The following is a 22,391-nucleotide window of genomic DNA, read 5'->3' as shown; positions in this document are numbered from 1 at the left end:
GCCAAGATCTCAGGGTCAGTCCTGATTTATTTTTTCAGTCATTATTTTTTTTTAAAAAAGAGATTTACCGGGTACAAGACAAGTAAGTGTCTGGATCAATATTATGTCTCCTGACTCTAAAATTATTAGACTTCCCAGTGACTTTTAATTCTGACACCCACTCACTGACTCTCTGACATGTCAGTGCCCCTTACAAGGACACAAGGTTATATTTCCTTTAGGAGTTAAAGTGAATTGAAACTTATCTGATTTGACAATTTGGGATCCTTTTAGGACAAGAGGTTTCATTCATTCATTCATTCCCACTGTGTGATGGCCGGGCCTCTGGAGAGACATGAAACTGTGTGCAGAGGTCAGTGTCTGCCCTTGTGACAGTCATTACCAAGGATGAACTTCAAACCCTAGTTTAGATCTGCAGAATGTGCTGTAAAATCCTCCAGTCTGTCTTGGGGAAGCCAGTTACCATGGAAGAAGGGAGACTAACCATCCTGAGACAGCCATGGTTTGGGAGGCCTCGGGGGATGAGGTGTCACATGGAGAGGGAGAGAGAGAGAAGGGGATGAGGTTGGGGGCCAGGAGTACTGAGATGCCATCTTAAAGGGCCCATCCATCCATCTGGGAAGGCAGCTGAGGCCATCTGCAGAAGAGACCAACCGCCCAGCAGAGCCCTTTCTAAGTTTCTGACCCACAAAATTGTGAGCAAAATAAAATCATCGTTTCAATCTACTAAGTTTTGGGGGTTGTTGTTAACATTGCAATAAACAACCGGGACAAAATTCCAGGGCCTGGTCATCCACCCTGCACGAAGCCCTCTTTGGTGCCCCCAGTCCTCTGCTGAGTATTCTGCATGACTCACCAGGGCAAGCAGGCGGGTGGTCTCCATTCTTATTAGGTTGTCACTTCTTTTTACCTGGCCACTCCCCCTTAGCTTCAAGAACTATAAACGATCCTGGAAACTCTCCAATGGAACATGGAGCTAGCCGATTCTCCTCGGCACCTTGTGAACAATTGCCCTGCCTCTGAGAATTCCTGGAGGGGCTTCTCTTGTCTTTCCCATGCTTTAGTTCACCCAGGCAGACCTGATGTTACATGGTGGTAGGTGGGAATACACCCTCGAGTGCCAGGAGGCTTGGGTTCTCTGGGACATCAGAGTTCATCCTGGAGGGGCTCGTTCCACGCATAAGCTTAGGTTGGCTTTGTGGCTTTTATTCCCCCCATTCTCTTCAGTGAGTGACTTTTGAGTGTGTGTTCTTTCTGGGGAGTGATAAAAATTGAACTGCTTATGCTAGCAGCCATGCATGACTCCCAGCTCAAAGTTAGTATTGCTCTTTCCTCCTTTTTCGCCCCCCCCCCCGCCCCCCTGCAAATACTTTTACATAAAACGTGTTGTCTGGACAAGGCTTGTCCCCTCCTCAGTAGGGTGCTTTCTTTTTTTTTGACTTTAGAATAAATTCAAATTTCCATCTCCAGATTGCGGGACCCACAATTGCTCCTTTTGGAAACTTTGCTTAAATACTAGCATGTTTGGAAGATCTTCTAACCCTCCCACAGCCTCGTCATTCCTGAACCGGTGGACTGGAGCAGTCCTGAAGGTTGCGGGGAGGCAGCTGCATTTCTGAACTCGGGGGAATTAAACCCACATTTTCACATCAGGGTTGATGGATGGTAAGGCAGCGCAGGGTGAGCCCTGCCACCCCCTGGAGCTAGCTAGCCTTGCGATGGGCTCTAGGCAAATTAAGATGCCTTTGAGACTCAGTTTCTTTCTATGTAAAATAAGGCTCAGAAATAATACCTGTAAAGCACCAGGCAGCGCCTGGGGCACATAACAGATCCACAAGAAACTGCAACGATCACGATGAGGGTGATGACAGTGGTGAAGATTTCAGGGAAGCCTGACGTCTCAGGCAGTGCCGGCGATCGGGTGGGTTTAGTGGAGACAACTCAATATACATGGTGACACAAGCCAGCCACTCCCCAAATGATTTCCTCAGGGACACTTGAGAAGCACCTTAAAAAAAAAATTACCCACATGCACAGAAAAGCGATGAGATGCCGTGATTTTCCTGTTCTTCCTTTAACCTGAACCAAAATCTGAGTCTTTGCAGAGAGGAAAGGTGAGAGCATCAATTTTCCTTTCCGTTCTAAAGCAGAACTCCTCAGAGGCCTGGTGCTATAAAGCTAAGAGTATAATTTATTCTTCCTCTAAGCCCTGTGTAAAATAGGAAGAATACTGACTTGTTTAAATTTAAAAAGAAATCAAATGTGGAGAATCTAGGCCTGAAGTGGGGGAAAGCATGTGGGCTTAGAGTCACACATCTGGGTTTGAGTTCAGACCCCGCCCCCCTCACTAGCCACATGGTTTGGGAGAAGTTGCTTTACTTTTCTATACCTTGGTTTCTTCACCTGTAGAATGGGGATAAGACCTGCTACTTGTGGGACATACTGGGGATGAGATTACGTATGCAACGTGCCTAGTGTGGTCCTGGGCACATAGTAGGTATGCCAATGGAGTAAATCAGGGACTCCAGCTCTATTGTGTTGAGGAAGAGCTGGGGAGCAGGCTTCCCTGCCTGTGCAGAGCCACTGAGCTTTTATTCCGGTGGCGTCCACTGCAGGCTCAGTCTGAAAGAAGGGGTGGCCAACTCCAAGGTCTGTGCACTCCAGAGGGAGATGTGAGGACCAACCTGATGGCCCTGGGCTGGTCACAGGAAGCTCATCCTCCTCTTTGTCTGGGTGATCCAGGCAGGGATTTTTTTTTTTTTTTTTTTTGCGGTACGCGGGCCTCTCACTGTTGTGGCCTCTTCCGTTGCGGAGCACAGGCTCCGGACGCGCAGGCTCAGCGGCCATGGCTCACGGGCCTAGCCGCTCCGCGGCATGTGGGATCTTCCCGGACTGGGGCACGAACCCGTGTCCCCTGCATCGGCGGGCGGACTCTCAACCACTGCGCCACCAGGGAAGCCCCAGGCAGGGTTTTGAACAGAGTCCCTGTGATGGAGGAGAAGCCCAGGGCGGTCTTCTTCCCTGGGTTCCCCTCCCTGTAAACTGAACATCCAGAATTTAAAAAAAATCTTTATTGAAGTATAGTTGATTTACAATGTGGTGTTAATCTCTGCTGTACAGCAAGGTGACTCAATTATACATATAATATATATTCTTTTTTCATCTTCTTTTCCATTATGGTTTATCACAGGATACTGCGTATAGATCCTTGTGCTACACAGTAGGACCTTGTTGTTGTCTTTTTTTTTTGTCTTTTTTTTTTTGGCAACACACAGCTTTCAGGATCTTGCCCTGAACCTGGGCCACCACAGTGAAAGCCCGGAATCCTAACCCCTAGGCCACCAGGGAAGTCCCAGGACTTTGTTTTTCATCCATCCTATATATAATAGTTTGCATCTGCTTATCTCAAACTCCCAATCCTTCCCTCCCCCAACCCCGTCCCCCTTGGCAACCACAAGTCTGTTCTCTATGTCTGTGAGTCTGTTTCTCTTTTGTAGATATCTGAACATCCAGCATTTAAAATGGACTCAAACCCCACTTGCTCACAGCCATCTCCCTTGGCCCATCCAAAGCCCTCTCAGACAATAACGCTACTCAAGGGGAAGTCAATTATTTAAAACCTTTATTAACGCTTGGAGAAAGATAATGCAATGTGACAATGTACAGGTCCTGCTGCCTAAATCCATAACAGAAACAGATATTATGACTTAGCAAGCTCACGTGGCACCAATGTTGAGATCGGATGAGGGTTGTTCTTCCTTAGGAAATGGGCCCTGGAAGCATTGTTTTCCCATGTTGTTCTAACGAAGACTTTTCCTTGGTTCGAGTTGAAATTTCTCTCCGTGTGTGTGTGTGTGTGTGTGTGTGTGTGTGTGTGTGTGTGTGTGTGTGTCAAAGTATGACTGTAGCTCTGGGCTGGCGTTTTCTATTTTAGTTTTGAGTGTTAGCATTTTACTCTACTCAGGCCTCTCACTTCAGAATAACAGGACTATTTATTGATACAAAGGAGAGGTGTTTGGATCATCTTGTTAAGATGCAAGGCTCAAAATAAACATCATATCTTTATTTGGAATCCACATCCTTCCTCAAAGGAAGGCTCAAGAGCAAATTTGTATGAAGTACGAAGCCCCAAGTTCAGGGCCTATTTTTAAGGACGACTTTGCTTACATTTTAGATTGTACAAATGCCTCTGTCCATGCTTACAGGAATTTGGATTTTCCTCAGTTTTGAGATAAAGAATCTCAGCAATAAATACGATTGTAGGCTTCAAAACATTAGGAACCAGAATGCAAGGATTTCTACCTGACTTTTGAGAAGAAACAAAACAGTGGCATGAAAAATATACAACAGAGATCAGGGAGGCGGTTCAAATCAACACAGTAAGCAATTTTATGCCTTGGGGGAAAACACTGAGATAATAAATACAAATGACAAATATTTACAATAGAAGCAACATGTGGGACGTCAGGAGCGAACACGTAAAACAGTTACACTGAGGAAAACATAAAAGTGATGCCTTTCCCCCATCCAGCCCAGGAGCCGGCGAACAGATGAACAGCTGACCCAGCGACGCGAGAGAATTTGTTATTGCTTCAGCTTTTGAGTGATGTAAGGAAAACAGGCCACGTGCTGCGTGGCTTGAGACACGTTCTCAAGGCATAAGCAGTGAGGGCATCCACCGCTTACGTTCGTGGCTTGAACGTAAACCGAACACGGTTTATGTTCGGTTGCCATGGCGGAGCCTGACACACTGGTCCTCCTCCCTCCGAGGGCAGAGCCGGATTAAGTGCACCGTCTCCTCCTCTTTCTGCAGCTCTAGCTCTCTCTAGGTGCTTCTCCCAGCCTTTTGTCCCCCTCCCCCGACACCCAAATGGTTTCTTTCCCACGTGGATCATGAAAGATTGGGGAAATGACGCTCCGGCACCGTGTCCTGGCAGCAATGAGATTGGATTTGGGTTATATAAACACTAGCTGTGCTTTGGGTGAGGGCATTCTGTGGAACAAATCATTTTCGAGTAGATAAATTTAGCTTCTTTATCTCTGGCCTCAGGTTGCTTTCAGGGAAAGCTATGAGCTGATGTAAATGGAGGATGCATACTTTTTTGCCCAGTCACTAGAACAGCAGTCAGCAAACTCAGGCCCAAGTGCCAAGTCCAGTTGGGTCCCTGTTAAATAAAATTTTAATGGCATGGAGACAAGCCTATTTGGTATGTGTTGTCTACGTATGTCTGCTTTCAGGCGACAAAGGCCTAGTTGAGTAGCTGCAACAGAAACCATGCAACCCGCCAAACCGAAAATAGTGTATTCCCTGTCTGGACCTTTATAGAGAAGGTCTGCCGACCCCTGCTCTAGAAGGACCTGGCCCAGCACATCCATCCACTCCTTGCAATACTGGGCTCCTGTCTGAGTACTGGCTGCAAGAAAGGATAAGCTTTAATTTGTGGCCTGTTGGGAAAGAGAAGTAAAGTCCTATCTCTGAAACCTCTTCAGTAACCACAAGACATCCACTGCTGACGATTTCTGTTCTAATCTTCTCCCTGTATCTTTCCTTCTGTCTCTCCTCTCTGCCTTTCTTTTGTTTACTCTGACTCCTTTTCTTATTGCTAAATTTTCAATCTGGATCTGGGAAATCTCGTCCCTCAGCGATTTTCAGCAGTCTCCTCCATTTGTGCAAAAGGTCGGCATTCCTTGGTGAAAATTACTGAGTAGTCCTTCTGTGTTCCCCTTTTCCATCCTCCAGCGCGGAGAGGCCAGCTTTCCAACTTGGCCTCATGGAATCCAGGGTGCGGTGCTTTATCTGTCTTGCTGAGGGTCAGAGATACCGAAATGCAAAAGGCAATCTGTCAAATGCACTCCTCCTGTGTGCATTTTCCTCCAGGTGTGGCTTTGCCCTAAGTGGCAATGAGCCCACGTCAGGCCGTCAGATGTACGGCTACACTGCTCTTTGATTCCTTTTAAAATAGCACTAAAAACAATTCAGCCCCCAAAGATGGGTTGTTTTTTGTTTTCCCTTGAGCTGGTTTTAATGACCCAGTTGCTTTGTTTGAAAGCTATTTATTTAGACGACAGATAGGGAGATGTAACTGGATAAATAAAAAAAAAAGTGAAATCGAGACTTGAAGCAGTGGTTAAAATACAAACACACAGGGGCCACTCCCTCGGACAGGGTGCCCCAGACAGAACAATGGCTCAGAAATTACACTTAGAACCCTCACCCGCCCCTTCCCAAGTTGCTCCAAACCTCAAGGTCCCATGCAAGAAACTGGATTCGGTTTGGCCAAGCACCCACACGGCCCCTGCTTCCTCTCCACCCTTCTCCCATTCCCAGGGAGATTTTCACACCCACTCCTAAACCGGAATCCAGCTGCCCTCCACCAAGACAGCACCAGAAGCTGCGGTCTGGGCCGCGATCCAGCCCCGGGGGTCACCCCCGCCCCTCCCCATCGCCTCCCACAGCAGAGGGAACCGCAGGCTGCCGCCCAGGGGCTCCGCGGATGGAAAGAAGGCAAAGTTGCAATGAGGACGCCGGGTGGCTCCCTCCCTTCGGGGTGTGCCGGTGCGGGACCCAGCGGGCACAACCGAGCCCTCGCTGCCGCCCAGGGAGTCTCCGCTTCACCTGTCCATGCCGCTTACATACACCTCCATCAAGTCCGCAATCCCCATCACATCCTGCGTGTGACATCCCCCCTCTTTAATGGCAAATGTTTTGGAATGTCCAGAGAGAAGAAAATGGACGGCGTGGAGGAAAGATTTCCCGGCCGGGCCTTTCGTTTCACCTCCGGATATCAGAATACTCAGACTGTTCATCCTCCCACTCGCTGCTTCCAGAAGTTCCCTGGGCCCCGTGGCCGGCCGCTCTGCCCCGGGTGTGGGCGTTTGCGTGGCTCTTGCTACCTCGCTCGCCCTTGGCACCTTGGCGGGTCTCCCGACTGCTGGGCTCCGAGAGGTGGTGACCTGCTTCGCCGTGGTGGCCCCTGGAGACCTTGGCCCTGTGGCCCTGGAGCTGGCGCTCGGGAGGCGCCGTGGGAGGCCTCTGGATGGCCGACGTGCAGAAACTCAAGATGGAGCACAGACTTCCCCAGTTCTGCTCACACTGAGCCTGGACGCTGTGCGTGATGGCCTCCTTCACCTCCTCCCCACAGGTCAGCAGCAGGTTCACCAGGTCCACGTAGGGTCTGGAGATTGAGAGAGAGACCCAGGATGCGGTACGCCTGCAGAGGGCAGGACCGATATACCAGGGGAGAGGGACGTGACCAACGCTCGGCTTGGGTTTGGTTTGGTGGACGATCTTTCTGGAACTACCTGAAGCCTATTCTTTGGAGAACTGGTCTCAACCAACATTGACTGGGTGGCCATTACGTACTGGGCTCCATGCCAGGCATTGGAGAGAACTGGAGGCTGGGGAGAGAGCCTACCACAAGATAAAGGGCCAGTGAGGGACTTCCCTGGTGGTCCTGTGGTTAGGAAGCCGCGCTTCCACTGCAGGGGACTGGGTTCGATCCCTGGCTGGGGAACTAAGATCCCGCATGCCATGCACAAATAAAAGGGCCAGGGACAATTCACAGGTGCACATGCTAGACGTCTAGGAAGAATCTCTGGGGAGGGGGGGCAAGAATGCCAGCTGTGTGAATAAGACGGCAGGGGAGCTCCGGGTCTGTTTAGGGTGTGCTAACTAGGAGGGTTTTAGCGGGAGTGGAGCTGGGTCTTGGAGCCAGTGGAATACTTAGGCAAATGGTGAAGGGCCTTAAATACCAAACTGAGGAGTGTTTATGGCAGGGAAGCGAGGTTGGCTGGCTTTGCACTGGGCGTCCTTCTCCTAGGTGAGCTTTGTACGTGAGGCTCCCAAAACACCATCTAACCCATGGTCCGTGTTTGCCCCTGGTTTGGGCTCATGGTGATAAAGGGTGTTTTGGGAAGTTTCTGGGTGCACTCTCCTCTGTATCTGGAGGAGTCCGGAACAGGCAGAGAAGGATGGGGGGATGTGAATTCCCACAGAGCTCTTCTGCTTCTTGGTAGCAGAGGCCGAGGTGGGGGAGTGGCTGTCTAAGCACCTCTATGCTTCCAATCTGGGCTTCCCCACAATGGGAGATGAGGGAGGGGAGAGCTGGCTGACAGGGGTCTACGTGCTTGGGACGAGAGCCAGCTGTCTGTGAAATAAGCACGCTGGGATCCCAAGGGGAGGGCCAGTTGCTCAGGCCATCCCAGCTGCCCCGGGGTGTTCTTTAGGAAAGTGCTGGATGACCACGTCATGCAAACCTTCCTCCTGCGGGTGGGAGGTGTGTGCAGACAACTGGAGCAGTGTGCCTGCTTCTTATATTTTGGGGCCCAGCTGGCAAAAGGTACCCCCCGGCAATGGGCTGTCCTGGCCCACTCACTGAGCCTTTCTTACATCTCACTGGCCTTTTTAAGATCCCCAAGGCGGGAGAGGGGTATGGAGTGTTCCATGTGGCTAACCAGCTTTCTTAAGCAGTCCTCACTGGCAGAATTTCTGGATATCTCTGATCAGGAACATGGAAGCTCTGGGCCATCCCTTGGGGCAAGAAATCACTCTGGAACATGAGATCATTTGTAAGAAGAAGAAGAAGAAGAATTTTTTTCCTCTGTGAGCCTGGACCACCTGGGGGGCTGCATTATAGCCCATTTAATCTTTTCTCTGCAAGTTGACAGTTGTCGCCAAGCAGGAAGAGCAGATTGTGTTTTGAGACTTGTGAAGTACTTTACTGCCATTTTTATGAATTAGTCCTCAAGTTGTAATTGAGTGAACTGTCCTCATTTCATCGATATAAAAAAGGAGACGAGGCGGGTGTGTGTGTGTGTGTGTGTGTGAAAGTGGCTTTGGAAGCTTCTGGGCTGGGAAGGCCTGGGGCTGGGCTGAGAGTGGAGAGGAGGACTGTTTTGGCTGATAGAGATCAAGCTGCCTTTTAAGGCCTCCTTGATGCCTTCAGAGTCAGAGAGTCTGGGCACGGCCGATGGGCAGGGTGCTGGAACTCTCTAAGGCAGGCCCCTAACCGTGACGAGGACAGCAATGACCCAAGTCTGCTTGAGTTAAGAGATGAGGGCAAGGGGCAACACAAGGGAAATGCTCCCTGCAGGTCTGTTTCCTTCCATCTTTTGAAAACTAGCAACTGACTGCCTCAGGGAGGTCAGGGTCACCGAGTATATCTGCTAGAGCAGCATCGGGATTTTAGCACCTGATCCTACCTGCCACCCCGTGGGGCTAGATGGGCAAATCGAGGAGGCTGAGCATCTGTCCTTTATGGGAAGCTCTCCTTCGCGTTTCTTTCCCCAGAGTAAGGGGAGGGCCCTCTTGGGAATGCACAGACTGCCTCTTGGCCTCCTTCGCCAGGGCGTCCTGCCCACCAGATGAGCTCTCCGAATCCCGAGGCGGTCCCGGAAGGCTAGCTCACGCTCTCTTCTGCCCTCAGCGCTGTCGGCTGGGGAGAAAGCTGTGAACTGTGGGGAGGGCTGTGTGTTCATCTATGCTTGTTTCGAGCTGGCATGGTGCCTTCTCCGGCTGCTAGCTCAGCCCGTGTCTAATGACAAAGCCCAGCTCTCTCCACTGGGAGTCAGCAAGGCTAAAAGATTTTTTAAAATACTTGGAGCGGGACGTGGCTGGAGGCTGCCAGCACTCAGTGACAGGGTGTGTGGTGGCCAAGCCGTTGATATGGAGGAAGTGGGATGGGAAGGGGTGAGGGGAGCGGAGGGTTTGAAGGAAGTCCTTTTAACTGAACGTGTTTTGGGGTGAATGAGGATCAGGTTGAGGGATGCGGGTGACGTGCATTCTGGAGTGACTATGATTTCCTCCTCTCTAGAGGGAAGAGCAAATTCAGTTTTCATTTTCTTATCTGTGGCCAGTGTCACACATTCTTAAATGGTCTTCTTGATATTTGGGGACTGATGGGATCTTTTGTGCCCAAATCAGTTCAGATAGTTAAAAAACAAAAACCTCAGTTCAGCTTGAAGTACGAGGGGACGCAGTGTGTAGTCGTGGCTTCAGAAGGGAAGGTAGTGGGGATTTGTGGGGAGCTAGGGGTGCCGGCTTAGCAGGAGGCAAGATGACTTGTAGGCAGCCACACTGAGAATTTGAGAAAATGGCCCAGGGTTGCTTTTGGGATGGACCACCAGCATTTCCAGAGCAGGCCTGGGTGGGGGCTATGTGTTGGCTCTAAATGATGTAAGGAGTCCTTTGAAAGTCAGGGTCCCATGGCCCCATGGACCGTGTTTCCGTAGAGGAGATGTCAGAAAGCCACAGTACTTTCCCTCTCCTTAAATTCAAGGTGGGGAGGGTGGCAAAAAACCTCAAAACCTTCAGTTTCCCCACAGAAGACGTTTCTCCAGAAAGATAAAGTCTTCTTGGCTCCAAGAAGGTACCATAGAATTAAAAACTAGTGCCCCGTCATCCATGCTTGAGGCCAACAAACTATCTCTAAAGGATGACAGTGGGCCGAGGACAAATGAACTTCATGAGTTTCTCAGCCATGGGGTGTCTGCCTCTTGCAGGGGCACCTTGAAGGAAGGAAATTTCACAGTGCTTTGCCAGTGTAATGGGGCTGTTTCTAAGAAAAGGGAAAAATCCCGCCATATTTGGGGACCGCTGAGCCTTTAGCTGGTCTAGGGGGGGAGAACGCAGCCTAGGTTACAAGGAGGTTTGAGGTCTATTCCCGACAACTGGCTTCAGAATCACCAATTCCCAAGTTGAAGAGTAGGAATTGAACCTCAGAGTAAGACCTTTAACCACTTAGCTTCACTTTCTTCCTCTGTTATATGGGGACGGTATTCTCTGGCTTGTGGCACTGTTGGGAAAGATAAATGAGATAATCCAGGCAAAGTCTCTGGCCAAAGGGCCTGGCCCACTGAGAAAATGATAGTTATTATTATTGCTATTGTTGTTGAAGTTATTATTGCTTTGTTTTTCTCTAGGGATTTGGAAGAATAGAAAATATTTTATCAGGCATTAGTGTAACTCAAGGAAAAGCCACATCGGTTTGCTCTTGGCAAGAGCTGCTGGCAGAGATTCACGGTGAATCTTATAATTCTAACACCGCACCAAGGGGTGCTGCAAGATACCTAGAGCCTCATAATCAAGTGGAAAGTGACAGGTGACGGTTGCTGTCCTCTGTGATCTAAGTGGTATATGTGGGGGTGGGGAGTGGCCTGTTTAGCGACATAGCTGGGGGAGGCCATGGCACAAACTAAGGAGCAAGAGTTCATAAAATTGTACTGATTTGGCTCAACGAGTCACTGTGTGAAGACTAACAGTGCTATGACATGTACTGGGCTGCTTACCTAGTAGCTTCCTTTCTAAGTCCCCAAGGAAGGCACCATTGTAACCTTCAGGGGCTACTGTGTTAGAAGCAACTATGTACCCACATGCTTGACTACTCTGCAAAATTTAGGATCCCATAGGGATGTTTTTTAAGGAAGGAGACGTCCTGGGTTTATGATCGAATTGCAAGTCTTCCGGTAAGTACGTTCCTATTTCCTCACTTTGGCATAAAGGCGTTTAGCTGATTAAAGTTTTTGTCATTTGTTTTGCATTTTCTCTGGGAGGGCGTTAATGTTAGAGAAGGTGAATCGGACCTTCTAAAGGAAAGGAGAGCTTATGGAGGCAGGAGAAAAAGCGATTGGTTTGTAAGGGTGTAAGTCCTGGAGCCCGACCGCCTGGCTCCTTATCCTGGCTTTGCCTTTCATCGTCTGTGCGACCTTTACCGCAGTGAACCTCGGTTTTCTCATCTGTAAAATGGAGATGAGAAGGGTACCCAGCTCACGGCGCTGTCATGTGGATCAAGTGAAAAATGCATATGAAGCCCTTAGCACAATACCTGGCACTTAGTACACGCTCAGTATATATTATCAGCTCTCGGCCGTCCGCCGGGGCACCTGCACGGCTACCTGGAACACTCAGCACCATTGGGATCTTGGCTGAGGGGAAGACGAAAGGTATTTCCGAATTCTACACATCTCACGCTCGGTGAAAAGATTTCCTGTGGCTACTGCTTAGGATTTGGAAACCGATGGTGGAAATTTCTTTTGCTTTTCCTGAAGGCCAGCTGGAAGGGGACTCCCAGGGAGTCAGTGCACAGCTTTCTGAGGTAAACCACAGCCTTCCCAGTTTGACAGGAGAGTTCAGCCTCTACAAGCCAGCCTCTCAAACCGAGGAAGACTCTCCTCCAGCCCCAGCAGGCCTCCCCTTCCTCTATCCTAGTTGCACCATTCCGTTCCCCCCTACCCCCCTGCCCCCAGAGGGCAGCACTCACTCGTGCAGCAGTAAGTCCTTGAAGTGGATCATCTCCGCCATCACCCGGGTGTTCTCCTGGGCGGCAGAGCACAGGTCGTGCTTGAGGTAGCATTCCCTCTGTAACTGGAACACCATCTCCTTGATGGCCGGGCACTTCCGGCTTATGCAGCCGAATCTGTGCCGCAGAGCGTGGGCCTTACACTTCAAGGCATCTTTGATGAAGGACTTGCCCTGAGAGCAGAGGGGACAGCGGAGGGAGAGGGGGGCGGAAGAGACCAGTCCTTGTTACACACTGCGACTTTTTTACCCTTTCTGGGCTTACAAGGGATTTTTCTGACAACTGAACTCCAAGGCCCTGCCGCACACAGACACCCTGGCAGGTGACAGGCTGAGGCTACATCAGGAGGTCCGTCCAGAGGGACGTGATACCCCCGCATTCGGGAGACAGATGCATCGGCCTCCTTCCTCCTGGCGCGCTCTGCTAGCCTTCCTGGTCCTGGGCCACCCATGACCCTCCATCCTCAAGGCGGCCCACTGTTGGCCGTTTGGTGGCAACGCTTCTGGAACACAGAGGGGAATTTGGCCAGGCATAAATCCAGAACTCCTTGGTGGCGCTCAGCAGGAGTTTTTCTCAAGTAGAAGGTGCCTGCTTGTCCAAATCTCACATTTCTCCCCTCGTTCCTTCTTGGGATGTCAAGATCCGGTGCTAGCTGGGCCTCCCTTCTCTGTCTCAGTGCCTCCTGCCACCCCCAGCCCATACTCTCTCTTGTCTCCTCCTAGCCTTTAAGGAGGAGCATTCTTTTTCCTTTTTGAAAGCAATTCGACTCCTTGAAACTGTTAGGGTTATTGCCTCTAAAAGGCCCGCCTGGCACACTGCCTGGCAGCATCTGGGGCCTGAACTGCCCGACTGACGGCCCCTCCCCCATGCTCCCAGCCTCCGAGTGGCGAAGGCAGCCAGGCATACATCTGGCCTACAGTCCTCTTTCTTGGCAACCCCATTAGATCGCTCTTATCCTAGAAAGGAGACAGCTGTTCGGGGTGTGGCGGCGAGCCCGGGCCGGCAGCTCCCTTATCAACCTCTCGGGGCAGAGAGGCACTGTGGGATACCTACCCAGGGATCCCCGCACCCCGCTTGCTATAGAAACAAGCTGTCGTTGGAGAGGTCACCCCCTGTCTTTTTAGACAGGCCCGGACGTACCGGAGTTGAGAAAGTAAATGGGTTTAGGTTGGAAGTGGGAAGCCAGCCAGCATGTTTATTTCAGTTCTCTCCTTTAGAAGCAGTTGAAATGTCTACAGATAGTGTCTGATCACTGAAAAACCACCTCCCCGTAGCCCCCTTTCCTCTGACTCTCCAGTGGGAGCCAAATAGGATGGAGGGTAGGGTGTGCCAGTTTATTAAGTAGTTATGGCCTGAGATCTGACTTGAAAGGGATGCTTCTAACTTGAGAACAGACTGCTGTTGGTTGAGAGAAAAAAGGAAGATTAATTTATGCGAGGGCTGCAGTAATACGTTCTTGGTATTCTTCCCTGACATCCTGTGGGATTGCCCTGAAACACACATCTTTCCTCCGGATTTCCTAGTACGTTTCCTAATTCCAGTTAATCCAGAAGGGATGCTTTATTCGGGAGTCTCAAGGAGTTCAAACGTTCTACTCCTCTTTCCTTCCCCAGTTTCTGTTTCCCCTGCTGCCACCCCACATCCTCTGTAGGGGAGGCTGCCAGCCCCGTCACATTGCTTTCTGGTTCCCAGGCGTTGCTTTGTCAGGCTCTCTACAGGATGTCAGTACACGGTGACTGGCGATGTCCATAAATCACACCTAAACTGTTGGCCTCATCCAAACACTGTCATGGCTCGCCAGTGAAACGGGAGAGGAAGTCTGTAACAACTACAGGGCACTTCACAGTGCACATGTGGGCTGGGGAGGACATGAAGGAGATGAGCCTAACGCTCCACTCCATCGGAAACGTGTTTGGATCGTGGGCACTGGAGCCATGAAGTTGCTTGTTGGGTTCATTTCCCGCCCACACAGCAACTGGGCTTTACCCTGGGATAACTGAAGTGGGTCAGGCCCTGACTATATTTATTATATAGAGCAGGACCCATTCAGGGTTCCGACTTTTTGGGTTGGGAAAGGAGGATCTGCTACTTAGGAGGGAGAAAAGTCTGCTCTTCTGAAGGCCCTGATTTATCCATGCTACCTGCCCACATGCCTTCTGAATTTATTTATTTATTTATTTTTGGCTGCGTTGGGTCTTTCTTGCTGCGCGTGGGCTTTCTCTAGTTGCGGTGAGCGGGGGCTTCTCTTGTTGCGGAGCACAGGCTCTAGGCGTGCGGGCTTCAGTAGTTGTGGCTCGTGGTCTTTAGAGCGCAGGCTCAGTAGTTGTGGCACACGGGCTTAGCTGCTCCGCGGCATGGGAGATCTTCCCTGACCAGGGATTGAACCCGTGTCCTCTGCATTGGCAGATGGATTCTTAACCACTGCGCCTCCAGGGAAGTCCCCCACATGCCCTCTAGGAGATGATGAATTTCTACAAATTTTGTGTCTCTTTTATTCTTGAAAATAGCTTTCGGCATGGTCAGTTGGAGTCCCTGCCCTTCCCCCCTCAACCTACGCTCCTAAATGTGATGGGCCTCGCAGACTGGGTTCTGGGTAGCCAGACATCCTTAGGTGTCCCTTAGAAGGTGTTTATTATTATTATGACTTCTGTCTTCTCTGCTAAGAATCCTCAGATAAGTGTTCAACTTGGTCTCCATTCCACTCTGTGTGTGGAGACACAGTTGAAGAGTGGAGAAGGATTTAGCCTACATGACAGGTCCAGAAAGCTGAACTCCAGGAGTGGAGTGGGGAGTCATTGGCAGTCTGCTGCTCACCTAGAAGGTCTCTGGCAAGTGCTAAAACCCACCATGACCATCAGCTAAGAAAATCTGTTAACAAGTCTTTCCAACGAACGTTTCGATCACGCTACGCTAACACAAAACATTCTTGGCGCTCAATGTGGTTTTTTACCTGGGCATCGAATTTTCCAGCGTTGTGCAGAAAAGTCATGCAAATTCCATGTAAGCCCCGTATCTCACAAGAGTTGTTCTCGAAACATTCAAACACACCACACCCCACATCGCCAGCGTTGACCAAGCAGTGCTGGATTTCCGCTAAAATGAGAATTACATACAATCATATTCAAAATTCTCAGCCACGCTGGGGAGTGCAGAGAGGCGGGTTGAAATAAAAGTAATGACTAAAAGAAGATTTAAGAGAAAAAGTTAGAAGTGACTATTTCAGGATCTAAAAAACCAGGGAAAGAAAATTTCATCACTTAATCTACTTATGAAAATGTATTTGTAAATATTTGTAAAAAAATCAGCCAAACCTACATTGCGAAAGTCACAATCAGAGGTTAGGTCTGAACACTCCATTTTTCATCCTTCTCATCTTATTAAAGTATTGGTGGGAATACTTAGTCTGAAAGCATAAGATATTTCAGCTTTCTAAACCCACAGGCAAAAATAAAATTTCAACCCATCCGCTTGCTCTTTCCTTTCTGTACTTCATCAATGAAATACCCTTCTCTACTTGGATGGAGCTGCTGCTATTAAATGAAGGCCATTTCCTTCCTGACCCCCAAATGAAAGCGTCCAAAAAGCAGTTTCAATTCAGCTTTATGATTCAACATCTAAAAATCAAAACAAAATTCCTATTAAGGCAGCGCCTCCAAACCGTCCGCATTAAAAATACCAGGCTGGGGAAGCTGCGGTTTGCAAGCAGGCTCGGGGATAGAGTCAGATGGGGGCTCGTCTGCAGAAACGCAACCTTCGCAGTTAGAGGCTCCTTTTAAACAGAGATCCGGGGTGAGGTGACGCTTCATCCCCTAGAATTCCCGCGACCGGGAGTTTGCTGCCCCCCTTCGCAGAATGTGGCTCTAATTCGTCTCTGTGAAAGGACAGGCTGAGAGGGAGTTAACTGTCAGGCTGCCGCGCGCAAAGCCTGTCTTCCTTCCCTCCCCCTACCCAATTCCTTGACTTAAACCAACCACAAAATTACATCAGAAAAGTATATTTTGGAAGAAGGGCGGGGTCGGAGGAGATAATCCACATTCAGATTAAATCTGCGGAGAGAATGAGGGGCGTGTATTTATTGAGGGTCACCAACTAGCGAAAATCACGTTCGATTCTCAGGGAAAGCTCTGGGACTTTCCCTGAGGAGAGGGTGGGCGAGGGTCCTAGGATGAGCGGGGCGCGGGCCGCGGGTGCTGGCACCCGCCTACGGAGGTGGGAGACTCCCGGATGACCCCACGCGCGGCCCCGGCGCGCCGGCCAGGAGCGCGCAGGGCCGCGATTCACGCGCTCCGGGCGTCGCTAATGGGCACTCGTGCATTCCTGCTCGTGCGGTGAGCGCACGCACGCCGCCCCCGGTTTCGCAGGCCCCCTAAATAAAGGGAGGGCCGTGAAGAGCGAAGGAGCTGTAGGCAGATTTTCTTCCTCTCCAGGAGGCTGGGAAAAGGGCCAGCCCCGAGCCCTGCACGCCTGGCTGTGCTCGGCAGCTTGTGGGTGAGCGGAGAGCCGGTCAAGCAGCTGCGGCGCACGGTTCGGGCCGTGTCACCATTTCTTCCCTTGCTGACCTGCCCTGGAGCGGGGGACGGCGGCAGCACCGCAGAGGTACGCTTTTGCGCCACCCGCCCCTACCCCTTCCGAAAGGAATGCCCCCTAAGGGGAAAGTTCAAAATGCAATTTGTCTCGCCTACAAAGTTCTCGGATGTCGGGCATCTTTTGAGGAAGGGGAGAAGCGGTCCTGCCGCGGCCCGCCGGCTGGGAAGAGAAGTTCTCCGGGTTCAGGGCGCAGCCCCGCTCCGGGGACCCTCCGTGCCTCCCGCAAGCCGGTCAGGATGGAGCAGGGAGCTTTGAACCTGACCGGGGACTCCGGAGCCGGCACTGGCCGCGTCAGACTCTGCTTCACTTACCCTCGACCCAGGGAGGACAGCAACAAGTCCTGCCCCAGCCATTTCATCACCCTGCCAGCACGTGCGGATTCCGGGCGCGCGGAGCCCGGCGCGGACCTCGCTTTGCCTCGCGCTTTCCTTTGCACGTCCTACGCCACCCCAAGAGTTTGCGCGGCCCAGGGTGGGCGCCCAGTTCCGGGCGAAGCGCCCGGGGCGCTCTGCGTGGGTGCCGGGTGTCTTCTCCCAGCAGCTCCCCGCCGCTGGGGCGCACGCACTTACCTGTGTTCTGCAAGGACAGGCGGCCTTTCTGCTGGGATCCCCTGTCTTGGGGGCCTTCGGGCGGATTGGTGGCGTCGGTCCCTCGCGCCGGGTCGAAGGTAGCCAACACCAAAGCCAGGGTCACGAACTGGCGCAGCCGCTCGGCACACATGGTTCTTGGTGTAAACCTCCCGCCCGGAGACCTGGATTCTTTGTGCTCCCCTCCTCCTCTTCCTCCTCCTTCGCCGCTTCCCCTCCTCCTCCCACTCTTCCTCCTCGCTCGCCTTTTCCCTCCTTGCGGCCGCGGCTCGGATAGAGGTTACCCAGCGCCCTCCCGTAGCTCTCTGGAGAGCATGTGACCAGGCCGTTAGCGGCGCCGCGAGTGCCCGGCAGTGGCAGGGATGGTGCCTCAAATATCCCTGGAAGCTCTGGTGTCACTTGAATGAAGGAGTCGAGCAGGTGTTGTCCCGGCGGCTGGACCAATCCGAGACCCCCGCCCGTTTGACAACACGGTCGGGAGGCGTGGCCTGTGCCCAACTACTACGGGAGGAAGCCGAGCGCCGCTGGGAGCGCCTGACAAAGTTGCAGACCTGGCGGCGGCCACGCGTTTGCGTGCGTGTGTGAGTGTGTGAGAGCGCGGCCGGAGATGCATGCGCGTGTGCGGGTGCTCGAGGGCAATGGCCGAACGGACTTAAAAAAATAAAAGCGAATTCCAGCTCCGGTTGCAGCTAAAGAAGGGCGAGAGGGGACAGTTTGCGCTGGGACAGCGTACGCCCGGTCTCCTGACTCGCATCACACCCGCATCGGGCTGGGAAAGTTTCCTCTTTCTGCCGGTTGGAATTCACTTGAGATTCCCAGCCCCGAGGATTGGAGAAGTTTCCTGGATACAGTGATGCTGGGGCCAAACTGGGCACATATGGGAATTCCTGGCGTTGTGACGCTTTGCATTAAAAAAAAAAATCCCTCAAACTATTTAAGATAGGATCAGAGCACTAGATATAGGACTTAGCCTGAGCGACTGCCCCATCTCCCTCTTTTCGCCCCTCTTTGGTGGGCCTTGGTGCCAGATTCTCGCCCCTCCCTCAGTCCAGACGGATTCCGGGCTGGGCTGCAGGGATCCAGGTGACTGACTGGACCTGCATCATTTCCAGGCGGGGGGCTGGGAGGCCCAGGCAGCCCTGAGTCAGCCCGCCGAGGAGCATCGCGTGCCCCAGAGGCTGGAGCTTGAAAGGCAACTTTACGCGTCTCCAAACATGCTCTTCCATTTTCTCAAAGCGCTACTCGCCACCCCATTCTGGTTCCCTTTACTCTTCATTCATCGGATGGAAAAGGTCAAAAAATTCTCCCCAAACCCTAAAAACAAAACCCGAGGAAATTCTCTCCGTCTCTTTTCCTTGTTCGAGCTCCCTCCCCAAGCACGGCCGGGGCTGGATTGCCCCCGACCGCTTTCTCCCCCGGCCTGCGGAAGCAGGGAGAAAGTTGGGCGCCGCTCGGAGCGCCTCTTCCCCCGCTGTGTGTGTACGTGTGCACGCTCACGTCTCCCCGGCGCCTGGGCTGGGGACAGGAACTGCTCCGGGCACCGTCAGTCCGACGGCGCTGCTCTGGGGGCTTGCAGGGCTGGGGGAGGGCGGGGACGCGAGCGCCGCGCCACTCACCCCGGGTTGACGCGCCCTCGCCCCTCCCCCGCCGTCTCCATCCTCCTCCTGGAGAACAGGTGAGCCCGGGTACCAGCTCCCACCCCCCGCGCCGGCCCCGGCCTCGGCCCCGCTCTGCTCCCTGCCCTCTGCGGTAATTCGCCGGGGAGGTTTCATCACCCACTGCCCGTGGCGACGCGGCCCTGGGTCTCCGCGGCGGGGCGCACTGCGAGCCTCGTTGGGGCAGCCATGTGACACGGTTGGGGGAGGGGGTGCGGAGACGCTGGGGCCGGGTCATCCTCCGGCCGCCGTTCGGCTTCCAAAGCTCCTTTCCCAGGGTTCCGGATGCACGAGGGCGTTAGGAAGGGGGGTGGGGGCAGGGTGGGCGCCTCTGGCCGCGGCTGTCCAGCGCATCCAGTGGCCTTGAGGTGGGAGGAATAAAAGGAGGGGGTGGGGAAAGCGCCTTCGGGTGGGCTCTCCCCGGGGTTGCAGCGCCTGGGACCTGCTGTCCACCATCCCCACCCGATTTCAGAGCCCAAGGAAATGGTCACTTTGAGGGTCCGAGTCTGCAGCAGTGGCAAGAAACTGGCCACTCATGCCCATGATTCCAATAACAATTACTTCTTGCAGCCTCAGAGCTTTGGGGGAAGGAGGTGGGGTACAAGTACATTCAAATAGGTGGTTAGCATTTCCCACCCTGCTTTTGTTTGCGTAGTTAACTTCCTTTATTAGTTTATGAAACACCGTCTCCTGTAGATCCTGAAAAGACAAAACGTAACAAAAAAACCCGGCAGCAGTCTGGCCTCCCACGAACTCCATAAGCCTCTGAATTACCTGGGTAGGTTTTCTTTCCTTGGAGAGCCTTTTCTGTAGGTGAGAACATGAGCTATATTGGCATTTGAAAGGGCATCTGGTCTCTTGGTTCTTTGAACCACAGAAATAGGAGAGGTCCACAGGGTGGGAGCAAGCCGACCTTTGTTGGATGAAGACTCTCGGAGTCTTCTCGGCCACCTGGATCAGGGGCCAGGCAGACGGAGGTCTCTGGGCTCCTGCCTCCCAGAGCTGGGGCATGGCCTTTTGCCACCATGAAGCCCTGGGGCTGCCCTCAGAGGACCTGCATAATGGAAACATTCATCTTGGGGCTTTTTGCTCCAGTCTCACAGGGGACATTCTGGTCTCCTACCTGAGCCACCTGTCCCTTTAGAACTAAAAGGAAAGTAGTGAACTGTATTTGAGGTGTTGCAAGTTACAGGTACCAGTTCTTAAAAGTTTTATCGTCAGGCCACTTGGCCAGGGCCAGACATCCAGAGAAGAATGCCCACCCCAGTCCGTCCCATCAGGGCTGAGAAAATTCTGCAGAATCGGGAGGCAGTTTCCTGGGATTACCAGTCTAGGCCACAGGCCTGGGGTGGAAGTGGGGAGGGGAGCTCAGGCTGGTGACTGTGTCGTGATCTCCCCTCGTTCCTTCTTCTAGCTCTGTAACTCAGGACTGGTTTGGCAGACTGCGGCTGGTGACAGTAGGGAGTGGGGAAGGGGCAGTAATAATGGTAGTAATTATTATTATTATTATAATAAAGGAAACATGAATTGAGAATAGATACTGGGCCACGCATTGTGCTTGCAGCTTTGGTGTCTCTCTAGGTGGGCATTGAGACTTGGGAGATGCAAGGACAGTCCAGCTGGTATTGCCCTGAGGCTCAGCAGGGAGTCTTGGCTGGCCGGACCCTCCTTCTCAGTTTAAGACCCAACTGGCAGTGGAAAGGATGAGGCAGGCTCACCTCGTGACATCCTGGGGCTTCTGTGGTTAATGCGTGGAACCCAAGTTTTCCTCTCTAACTCCACCAGTTCAATCCAAACAATAAGTAGGTTAATTCGAGTTAGACTTTGAAAGGGGAGAGGATACTGACAAGTAGAAAAGGAACAGAGGGTATCACAGGAGGGAGGACCAGCAGGGGTAAATGAACGGAGGAGATGTGGTGCGTTTTGTATCGGGAATGGGGGTTGCCCAGTTTGGTATTCAAGTGGAAGATAAAGCTGCCATCTGGGGCCTTGTTGTGGGGCCTTTGTGACAAATCTGTGCTCACCAGAGATCTTGTTTTCACATCCTGATGGCATTTAAGGATGAACCTCCAGGACCCTCTTAGACTAGATTCCCTTTTGGAGTTAGGAAAAGGTCAGGGGCCCAGTGCTGACACTGTGAAGGGGGATACGGATGAGAGGAGTGGGAAGTAATGAGTTGGAATCTTGATGTGGGTTGCTATGCCTAGAAAGGTATTCTTGGAGGATGGGAAGGTATGAGCAGGTGGGGCCTTGGAGGATGGGAAGTTGTTGGATGATGAGGCAATATCGCATAGGTTGATACTTGGTGTCTGGTCCAGGCTGTCTGAGTTCCAAAGCCAGAGTGGAAAACGTGGCTTCCTCGTGGAGAGCTCTTCCTCCTGCAAGCCACGCCCCCTTGGGGCCGACTGTCTGGGCTGACGGCGCCACCTTATGGTTAGAGAGGGAACTGTCTGACCAAATAGTGGACTCTCTCTCCCTGGCTCAAGGGCCTAGGGCACTAATACTGGGTCTTCCACCTGCTCCTCAATTTCCTTAGCAAATCAGTTAATACCGATTTAGGCAATCTCCCCCTTGCAACGACGTGCTTTAATCGCCCCATCAAGAAAATCTCTCTCAAACTTTTTGCTTTTCCTCCCCCATCCTTTGCTGTGAGCCCCAAATCTACCCTCATCATGGCTCCTTTGTGTCATGCCTCTATGAGGGAAAATGAAAAAAAGGTATCCAAGTGAAACTGGACAGACAAAATAACAATAGAATGCTTCTATAAGGCTCCGAAATTCTTATAAGTAGAGGTCCCTCCCTAAAATGTCTCTGTCTTTCCTTTTATCTCCTTTCGTTAAACCAGTGGTTTCATTAAATAGAATTCAGGAGAAAGGAGACTATATCTTCCATATTTGAGTTTGTTTATTGGTACTACAACAAAATTGCTCTCTACTAATTTTCACCGTAAAAGTCCAGGGCCCCAACAACATTATGAGTTAAGAGGGCTTTTGTGGGGCTGGTCTGGAAACCTCACCATCATTTATAATATTGTTTATTTAAGGAGAAAATATTCTGAGTTCCCGAAACAACCAACTTCCAAAGGTTTGGAATACACCACTTTTGTGAATTGGACATTTCCTCTATGTTGTAGATTAACTGTCAAACCATAGTCATGGACTGACTGGAAATACAAGAGATGAAAAAGAATTTAAAAAAACCCCAAGAGAATAGGACCACTGTCTCCTCACAATAAATCCATTTACTGGAAAGAATGTAAAGCAGTA

The 22,391-nt window shown here is 51.6% G+C and overlaps 1 protein-coding gene and 1 long non-coding RNA gene across 2 annotated transcripts in view; one reads left to right on the top strand and one right to left on the bottom strand.

Annotated features, from left to right (window-relative positions):
• Window positions 1-6,041: 6,041 nt before the first annotated feature.
• On the bottom strand, window positions 6,042-18,866 carry STC2 (stanniocalcin 2). Its single transcript, XM_004272012.3, has 4 exons — window positions 17,453-18,866; window positions 15,247-15,389; window positions 12,258-12,469; window positions 6,042-7,175 (listed from the first exon to the last, which is right to left on the bottom strand). The coding sequence occupies exons 1-4, from the start codon at window positions 17,601-17,603 to the stop codon at window positions 6,773-6,775; spliced, it is 909 nt and encodes a 302-aa protein (XP_004272060.1). The 5' UTR covers window positions 17,604-18,866; the 3' UTR covers window positions 6,042-6,772.
• Window positions 18,867-18,989: 123 nt separating this feature from the next.
• The window catches only part of LOC117202222 (uncharacterized), a 135,500-nt gene continuing 132,098 nt past the window's right edge, over window positions 18,990-22,391 (top strand). The window contains exon 1 of the long non-coding RNA XR_004484433.2: window positions 18,990-19,145. This is a non-coding gene — a long non-coding RNA (uncharacterized LOC117202222). The remainder of the gene's footprint in view (window positions 19,146-22,391) is intronic.

Source organism: Orcinus orca, chromosome 3 (assembly GCF_937001465.1).
Source record: "Orcinus orca chromosome 3, mOrcOrc1.1, whole genome shotgun sequence".
NCBI lineage: Eukaryota > Metazoa > Chordata > Mammalia > Artiodactyla > Delphinidae > Orcinus > Orcinus orca.
The sequence above is the reverse complement of the archived record's forward strand: the minus strand, read 5'-3'. Positions and strand labels throughout refer to the sequence as shown.